The sequence below is a fragment of the Bombina bombina genome, chromosome 1, assembly GCF_027579735.1.
Source record: "Bombina bombina isolate aBomBom1 chromosome 1, aBomBom1.pri, whole genome shotgun sequence".
In the NCBI taxonomy this organism is placed as follows: Eukaryota; Metazoa; Chordata; class Amphibia; order Anura; family Bombinatoridae; genus Bombina; species Bombina bombina.
The window spans coordinates 1,049,530,196-1,049,540,398 of record NC_069499.1 but is presented as its reverse complement, the minus strand read 5'-3'; the positions used below and the strand labels follow the sequence as shown (position 1 = coordinate 1,049,540,398).

The 10,203-nt window shown below is 34.9% G+C and overlaps 1 protein-coding gene across 1 annotated transcript; it reads left to right on the top strand.

Moving 5' to 3' along the window:
* Window positions 1–508: 508 nt before the first annotated feature.
* LOC128641022 (zinc finger SWIM domain-containing protein 1) lies at window positions 509–7,001 on the top strand. The gene is made up of 2 exons (XM_053693546.1): window positions 509–618; window positions 4,962–7,001. The coding sequence occupies exon 2, from the start codon at window positions 5,007–5,009 to the stop codon at window positions 6,405–6,407; it is 1,401 nt and encodes a 466-aa protein (XP_053549521.1). The 5' UTR covers window positions 509–618; window positions 4,962–5,006; the 3' UTR covers window positions 6,408–7,001.
* Window positions 7,002–10,203: the final 3,202 nt, after the last annotated feature.

The window sequence follows — 10,203 nt, the reverse complement described above, 5'->3', positions numbered from 1 at the left end:
GCAGTCGCTGTTTAGTACATGAGCAAATCATGTTATGCAATTGCACTGCAGCAGAGGGTAAACGGGTTAGGTTACTATTCTTAAAGATCCAATATGGTTTATTACAATTACGCGTGTGAGCATATGCAGGAGTACAGTAACTCTCTTATACCATACTATGAATTGTAATGTGTACATACATGTATATAAAATGCGGAAATCGACATTAAACAGAAAAATACATCATATAAATGAAATAGCATTGGTTAAAATGATTCATTTTAATTGTGAAAATAACAAGAAATGTATATAGCTTTCAATAGCCCAAAAGTTATCGGCGTACAAAAGTCTAATAAAAAAACAGCATATCCAGAATTGTACGACGAGTCGACGTTATTAACGTCCTCACGCAACGTACCGGCTAGGCTACGTCACAACACTATTGAAGCTTAGCAACAGAGCTGTACAAGCTCGTAAACCCGGAAGTGTATGGTCATTTTAGCGGATGTTTGTAAACGACCATGTTTGTGCTTATACGAGCCAGTCACTAGCTAAGGAAGGTTGATTCATATGGCTTAGCATTTAAGAGATATTAATCAATAGCTAGTTTGCAGCCACAAATTTAAATACCGGATTTATGTAAGTTCTCTGTAAATCATATGAATAGTTAATTAAATAATTTTATGTTATCATCATGTTAGTTTTGCACAGTAGATGCACATGGGAAATGTTTTTGTCTGTAGTTTTAGAGAACATTTATGAAAGTTCATTTTCCGTGTGGCTTCTATGAGAACAAAATATGGAAAACTATGCTGCTGTGTTTTAGATAAAGTTTTGTTTTAGCGTTCTAATTTATTTTAGATTATCCACAGTTTTGTCAAATAGCATGGTATGAAAGTTCTCCTGTTTTTGCTTGTCCCACAGCAGCATCAGAGGAACAATATTTGGACACTTAAAGGGACAGTAGCTCAAAAAATGTTATTGTTTAAAAATATAAAGAATCCCTTTATTACTCCTTAACCAGGTTTGCATAGCCAGCATGGTTATATTAATACACTTTTTACCTCTGTGATTACCTTGTATCTAAGCCTTTTCTGACAGACAGCCCCCTGATCACATGCCTTTTTATTTATTATCTATTGACTTGCATTTATCCTATTAGTGCATTGTCTGCCACAGGCCACTGACATGAGCACAATGTGATCTATATGGCCCACATGAACTAGCAGGCCCTTGTGAAAAGCATATAAAAAAAGAATGTTGATAAGAGGCTGTCTTTAGTGGCTTATAAACAGGCAGAAATTTAGAGGTTTAAAGGTTTTAAAGTATATCAATATAACAATGTTGGTTGTGCAAAGCTGGGCAATGGGTAGTAAAGGCATAACTATCTTTTTAAACAATAACAATATTGGTGTTGACTGTCCCTTTAAAGTGAGAGGAAACCCCAAAATTTTCTTTTCATGATTTGAATAGAACATACAATTTTAAACAACTTTCCAATTTACAGATATTATCAAATTTGCTTTATTCTCTTGTTCTATTTTGCTGAAGGAACAGCAGTGCACTACTGACATCCAGCTGAACACATCTAGTTAGCCAATCACAAGATAAAAAATGTGTGCAGGCACCAATCGGCAGCTAGCTCCCACTAGTGTAGGATGTGTCATTATTATGTTTCAACAAGGGATACCAAGAGAACAAAGCACATTTGAAACTAGAAGTGAATTTAAAAGTGTCTTAAAATGACATGCTCTATCTAAATCATGCAAGTTTAATTTTCACTTTCCATAGCTTTAAAAGTTCTCACACTATTGTAATTTTTAATCCTACAATATATATTTGGAAATGTTTTTTGCTAGCCATGTTGAAACAACTCTGGACATGCCATGGATGGGCTACGTTATGGACCCACTGTGTTTTTTTTTTTATTAAAGCAATCCTTATTCTAGAAAATTATATATCCATGCACAATATTTGTGTGTATTGGCCATAATTTTAAATGGACACATAGTCTTCCATATTTAGCAGCTGTAAGTAATCCCAAATGTTCTAAGTACCCCCTGCAGGACCAAGACCAACTCTAGAAATTCAGCTTATGTTTAAGAAGAATCAATATATGTTGGAAAGAAGTACAGATATAGCTTTAGTATCTTCTTGTTTATGTCTTTTAGAAGTTATGCTCTGTGACAAATTGATTATTAGTTTTAAGGGGTAAATCTTATAATACATGTAGACAATACTATTTAACTGCAGTGCATCATATGTTGCTATGAACTGGCATTACCTGAGAATATTTTAATACTGCCTGCTTATGACGTTATATCAAAATAATTCAGAAGGGATCTTCAAACCAATTGTTTTATCAAAGTTGGTGATACAGAAGGTCTTGGTACATACTGGCTCTGACACCATTTAAAATACATTGCTGCCATGGCAGTTTGACAGGTGTATATTGATTGGTCAAGGCTGCACTATTCTTCACTGCATAATGGCAGCCACATGTCACTAACGCCTGCCTGCTAAAATATACATTGCAGCCAGGTTTAGGTTTGTCTCCTCCCTTTTCCCATGCATGCCATTTGCTTACTTAACCAAACCCATTACTGCATGCAGCCTTGGCACTATCGAGTAAATCATGTTGTGTGTGTGTTTGTTTTTTTGCCTCAAATAGTTCATCTCTTTATTGACGCTGAGTGTTTCTTATCTTAAAGCCAATTAGGGGTGTATATGTATCAGAGTTAGCCTTGAAAAGTAATCAGGGTTCATAAGTAATTGCTTAATTTTCAGAGATAAATTGCATGATAAGGGCACAAAATAAATATCAAAATATATTGCAAAGTTGTTTAATTACACACAACTCAACATTTTATACACAAATCTCAAGGTTTCCCTTTAAATCAATCTGTCTTATTGGAAAGTGTACTGTAAAATTAGTTTCCCCTTAAAAATGTTTATAGTTTTAAAAAAGATAGATAATCCCTTTATTACCCATTCCCCAGTTTTCCCCTTTGCAGGGGTTAAACACACAGTAGTATAGGATCAATAGAAAATAACATGCTCTAACAAATTAGAGCATATCATTTTTCAACTATTATAGCCCCTTAATGTATTTTTGTCTTCTTCTATGACTTATACCTGCTGCCTTAAAATGTATGTGAAAATGGCTATATTAGGCACTCAGATTAGAGGCAGCCTGCTGGGGCTTAGAAAAAGGCAGATATTTAGAAGTTATAAAGTATATTAATATAATAATGTTGTGTATAGCTGGCGATGGGTAATAGCTATCTATCTTTTTAAACTATATAAAAAAAAAAAATCAAGTAGACTGTTCCTTAGACTATTTTTGTATTTGACATAGCTGCATTTGCTAATTGAAACTGACATCCATTATTTTCATGCATGCACCCATTCAATGGTCTGAACCTGCAGAGGAACAGATCTGCTTATTTTATCTCTCTCTGTCTATACACAAAGGCAAATACTTACATTTTTATTGTGGGTGTTAGTTTCAGTGAACAAAACCAGATATTTTAATTACAAAAATAAATCAAAAGGAGTAATTAGTCTAATAGTATGCAGCTCATTTAAGAAATCATTTGGAGCATGTCAAGGGGGGAAATTACAGTACAGAGTCCACTTAAGAGGTTGTTAATTTGTAATTGTTTAAATGGACGTTAAATTCATTATTTTTATGTAGGGCTAGTATATATCCTTTTTATTTTATATTACTCAGAAGCTCAAAACAATCCTGGCAGGTATGTGTATTGAGACATAAACCTACCCTAAATGCCACAATCTATTTTGTCTATGTCTGTTATTGTTTAATTAAAAAACATTTAAAAAACAAACAAAAAAAAAACACAGTTAATATAGAAGTATATTGAAGTAATGTAGAATTACCACTTATTTTGGACAAATGCCAGCTTTACTAATTTTGAATTATTATTTAATGACATCCAGAAACTAAAGTTGATACTGATTTAAAATGAATTTCCCAAAATTAAGCAGCTATAGTATGGCCTTATTTGTGTATTTACTGTACATAACCTTCATTGTACCATATCTTTAAAAATACAGCCTTGGTGGCAGCCTTATCCCCTTCATGCCCGGGCAAGTGTTTAAAGGGACATTGTACACTAGATTTTTTGTTTTGTAGATGATCCATATATATAACCCGCCTGGGAGTGTTTTTTTAAAAAAAAATGTATACTTCTGCTTATTATTTAAAGGGACACTGAACCCAAATTTTTTCTTTTGTGATTCAGATAGAGCGTGCAATTTTAAGCAACTTTCTAATTTACTCCTATTATCAAATTTTATTCATTTGGTATGTTTATTTGAAAAGCAAGAATGTAAGTTTAGATGCCGGCCCATTATTGGTGAACAACCTGGCTTGTTCTTGCTGATTGGTGGATAAATTCATCCACCAATAAAAAAGTGCCGTCCAGAGTCCTGAACAAAAAAAAGGCTTAGATGCCTTTTTCAAATAAAGATAGCAAGAGAACAAAGAACAATTGATAATAGGAGTAAATCAGAAAGTTGCTTAAAATTGCATGCTCTATCGGGTTACCTGGGTTGTCCTTGCTGATTGGTCTGCACCAATAAACAAGTGCTGTCCATGGTACTAAACCAAAAATTTCCTGTCTCCTTAGCTTAGATGCCTTCTTTTTCAAGTAAAGATAGCTAGAGAGAGAAGAAAAATTGATAGTAGGAGCAAATTAGAAAGTTGCTTAAAATTGTATGCTCTATTTGAATCACAAAAGAAACATTTTGGGTTCAGTGTCCCTTTAAGTTGGTGAAATGTTTCTACACCATTAACAATAATGTTGTGCAGTCTTCCTTTGATTAAATTAGGCTCCCCTATTCTTAAAATAAGGGGGGTTGACTTGAATACTAAATGTATTGCACCCCAGGGTGCCTTAGGATTAGAATGTGCCATGATTTGTTAAATAGTGTTTAATTTATATCATTTTTTTTGACAGATGCAGAGCAGCCAGGTTTAGTGATCTTGGCACACATAAGAGAAAATGGCAACTTTTACAGTGCAGAAGCTGCTGAGATACAACCCTGGGTCACAACTGAAATATGAATTAAACAAAGCTGATGAACTAATAAGCTTAAGCTTCCAGACCAGTCTGATGTCAAAAGTGTTTTTTCAGTACCCAGAAATGCTACTGCTATTACAGGCCCACAATGGAAAGGGGAAATCCTTATACATTTTCTTAGTGGATGGTCCCCGTTTGACATCCAAAAATAATGCATCAAAGATTATGCATATTGCAGTTCCTAAAAATGAATCCCCTGAATGCCTTGTAAAAATGTTCAGTCATTTTAAAGACTTCAACCCTAACTGGTTAATGATAAAAATCTTTCTTGTGGACCCAAACTTTATAGGTATGGAAGCTATTATCAAAGTGTTCCCTTCTGTAGAGATTGTACCCTCAGCATTCCATATATGCCGAAAGTTGCAGCAACATTTTTACATTTCTGCTGACATCCACGGTTTGCTAGTAAATATCCTGAGAAAAGCTATGTGCTCAGCCACAGGGCAGAACCTCCACAGTTTGTACACACTGATCCATAAGTTTGCAAATAAGGATTTGTTGAAGAAAATGAATGTTGAATTGCTGTTGGTGGATCGTGTCTGGGCCCTCCATCGCTGGAGAAGTAAATATGAATCCTATTTGTATTACCAGAACATGGAAGCCACATACTGTGAGATCACTCAAATATTTGGTAAAAACCTCACTTTTGAGAGCAACATCTGTGCTCTGGGTAAATACATCCAGGACCAAACTGTAGACTGTGGTGTGCCTGATGTGCGTTCCTGCAGACCTCATGAACTAGACTTGCTGAAGTGCACCCCAAATGAAGCAGTTGTTGATGGGGATGCTGCTAATGAAACAGAGACTGAAGTACTAATACGCAATTCTCTAGACCGCATCTGTATTCCTGCAGCTTTCAAACTTTGCTCAAAAGAGTTGTCCATTGCTGTGAAGTCTGAGAAATTGTTTGACACACAGAATGGTGATATGAACATTACATTGCTAGAAACCCCCCAGCATTTATCAAATAACCTGAAATCATGCACTTGTTACTTTAACCAGTTCCTGCAGCTTCCCTGCCGCCACATCCTGACTGTGCTCGTCACCAGCAAAAAGCCTGTAGAACCAGTAATGATTCCAAGTTTCTGGCGTAGTGAGAGTATTGAGGAAGATACAACAGTTCAGTTATCAGCAGATATCTTAGAAATATTGAATTGTGAAAGTAAAGACAACCATGAAAAACAATTTAGCATAGACGATGTGACAAACCAGATTGCAAAGTCCCTGGCAGAGTGCAGTGACGAGCAATTCCAGAGACGATATAATATGCTAAGGGAGTTGGCTGATGCATGGATAGGGCCATATGAGCAGGTTAAACTGTAGCGTAGGCCACCTAATGCAACTTGCCTTGTACATAACGCAACTGAACACTTGGTCAACTGTAAAGGGTGAAAAATCCCATCTGACCCAGTCATTTGACAGTTTTTCAGCAAGATGACAAGGGGATGAGATCTTAAAGGGACATGAAACTCAATTTTTTTTCTTTCATCATTCAGATAGATCATGCAATTTTAAACATTTTACTTATATTAACACATTTTCTTCATTCTCTTTGTATCCTTTGTTGAAGAAGCAACAATGCACTACTGGTAGTTGGCTGAAAAACAATGACAAGAGGCATATACGTGCAGCCACCAATCCACAGCTTCAAAGTCTACCTATGTATACTTTTCAACAAAGGATACCCAGAGAATGGGAAAAAATACATAATAGAAATAAATTGGAAGGTTCGGTATCTGAATCATGAAAGGAAAAAAAATTGGTTCCATGTCTCTTTAAGAAGGTGTGACATGTAGACATCCCTATAAAATATTATGGGGACTTTATTTTTTTAATTTGTGAATAGCATATCTATATCGGCAAGTAAGCATTGTATTGCAAAATATCTGCTTATATAATAAATGTGTTTTAAAAGTGTTTGGTTTTTTTTTTTTATCAAAAGTTGCATGGTTTTTAGTCCAGGGACATAACCTTTTAAAAGCCACTATCTACTCTTAATTAGATACCTATATAAATGAACTACTGCACTGATTAAGCAATCATCAAATGTAGCAGGGATATGCTTCTAAGAAACACATATTTGAGAATTAAAGGTGTAAAACAAAATTATAATTGAGTAGTAAAAATAATTTATGGGGAATTCAAATTGAGTTTAATCCTCAAAAAAATAAACTATGCCTTTTCACTTTTTTTCTTTAGATATATGTATATTTAAAATTCATTAGACTAACAATGACTCTAGTGTGTGTGTGGCGGGGGGGGGGGTCATTTAAGACATGAAATTAAACTAATGGATCACTGCATTCACAGGGTTGTAACTACAAGTTAGTTCAATGTATATAAGTCCTTGCTGGGGCATGTTTCACATTTAAATCTACATGTAACTTACTTGACAGAAATTGTGAGCGACTGTATTTCATTGTTTTAAATTGCATATGACTGGATTTTATATATAAAATGTCGTAATATATTGTCTATCCATGAAAGATAAATAATTCATAATGATTGTTTTAGTATGTTATACATTATGAACTATTTTGCTGTCTGTAAATTAAATGTTTACATAAATAGTTGCCTTATTGTGATCTTTTACATTTAGAAATGTGTTCCTATTTAAGGTATGTGTGGGGGCAAGTTTTTTTTTTTGGGTGCAACAAATGTCAAATACACTATATGGCCAAAAGAATCTTGGCACTGGTCCATTACACCTATTTTTGTTGGACATCACATTAAAAAAAAATCATGCCCCCCCCCCCTTTGCTATCAACCATCTTGATAAAGTGAGGGCAAAACGTGTTGATGAATATAGCACAAGCTGTTTTTATTTTGTATACCTGTACACTCTGTGGGATACTCATTTGATATATGTGGCTTTTGGACCCACCAAGTGACAATTATACTTTGTGGCTCAGCGGCTATATAATATCAACTAAAGGAACCATTGACGGATCCTGTGTACATTGTACTAAAGTACAGGAAACAAAACTCCCAAACAATATAATAGCCTGATCAGCTGTAAGTTGCGGAGAGACATAACAACTGCTCAATAGCAAATCCAAGTATCCGGCTACAGAAGTTTGAAGTTCGTCAGTGCACATGACATTATCGGAGATGCGAGAACACCGGGTGTGAACAATAGAACACTGCTGGGATGACAACAAAAGGTTTAAGGTAAACTGTTTAACGCTAAAGAGTGAGTACCCTATATTAATGGAAACTGTTCTTCAGATACTTATAACTTATCGTTAAAACGTATATAGCATTGCTAGCAAGATAACTTTTGGAGTGTGCATTTATAACAATTGAACTAATACTTTGGGGAAATCTAACAAAGCAGAGGATCTTTCATAAGCAGATTTACTCAGCCTGCTTTTGGATACACCCGTTATAACACATCACAGGTGGGGTGTTTTTTTGGGAGATGTCCCAGGACACACTAATATTTTTAGCTTTTTTTTTTTTTTATCATTGATGGGATTTGTTTTGATGTGGTTAATGTAAAATTTGCATGATTTATGTGTTTTTAGTTTATCCACAGGGTATACTGTATAAATTAGCCTTGTCTAGTTGTTTATATTTACATTGACTCTAATATTCCTTCTACAACCTTTTTTTTTTTTTTTAGTACTCTATGGCAGCAGTGTTTACAAAAATGCTGCAAACATGGTGCCATAGAGTATTAAATAACAAAAAGCAAGGTGGCACACGGTATGAAGGCTATACCTTTATTAGGAGCAACGTTTCGGGGCACCTGCCCCTTTCTCAAGCTCTGCCATAGAGTATTAAAGACGTGCACTCTAATGAGCCTACATAGTTTTACCTTGGGCCCCCAGATGTTTTGGAACTACATTTCACATGAAGCGGAGACACTCTTTAGGCTGTATGGGCATCATGGAAAATGTAGTTCCAAAACATCTGGGGGCCCAAGGTTGCTGACTCCTGTCATAAAGTGCTAGATGTGTACACTCCTGAGATCCTATGAGCTAACTAGGTTTACTTTTCATGTAAATTGGAAAGTGCTTCCATTCTATCAAATCCATGAAAACTTTAATTTTGACATTACTGTACTTTAATATATAAGAGGATCTCTACTTCTGGTTGAATCTCTTATTTATAGATAAACAATCAAGGCAAGATCAATATATTTTATATAACTAGTTACAATTTTATAAATACAGAGCTTTCAGTGCTAGGAGTGTGATGGTTTTTCTTTGAGCTGGAGGCCAGTCAGATTTTGAAAACTTTGAAACGTTTATTTGGACTTCATTGCTAAGTGCAGATTTATATGTACACAAGAAATCTATATTTCATTTCAGCAACAATGTATTTCTTTTTTAACCCCTTAACGCCGTTAGGATGTTCCATGCCATCCTAACAGCACTGGACTTTAACGCCGTTAGGATGGCATTGAACTACATACCATATATGCCTTTAAAAAAAATAATTCTGTATTATATTTAAAAAAAAAATGAAATAGTAATTCCCTTCTAGGAACTGGTTCTAAAAATAGCCGTTTATTCTTCACAGAAAATGTCCTTCATAGTCATATTCCATAGCATTGACTGAGAACATAAAAGCAAGAAAAGAGTGGAAAGCATTTATACCAGACTCGTATATATATTTTATTATGCTCATGAATAGCACTTGTGCGGGTGTAACATTTTCATAACTGGAGGCTATCATGGGTAAACTACACGACTTGCATAAAATAACCACATGAAAATGTTTTCTAAAAGTACGCACTTAAAGTGGCATAAACCCCAAATATTTTCTTTGATACAGATACAACATACAATTTTAAACAACTTTCCAATTTACTTTTTGCATCAAATTTTGTTGTTATCCTTTGTTGAAAAGCAGGAATGCAAGTTCAGTATTGTGCATGCATCTGAGGCACTATATGGAAGCCGTTTTGCAATAATGTTATACATTAGAAACATTTGGGTTTCATGTCCCTTCAAAACAGATTTAAAAAGTGCATTTTATTATTGCACTGTTGCTTGTATATAACTGTCTTAACCCCTGCATAATAGTTTAACCCTTTGACTGCCAAGTCATTTTCACACCTGTCCTAGAGATGTTTATAGTAGTTGAGCCTTCATTGCATTTAAACATACAT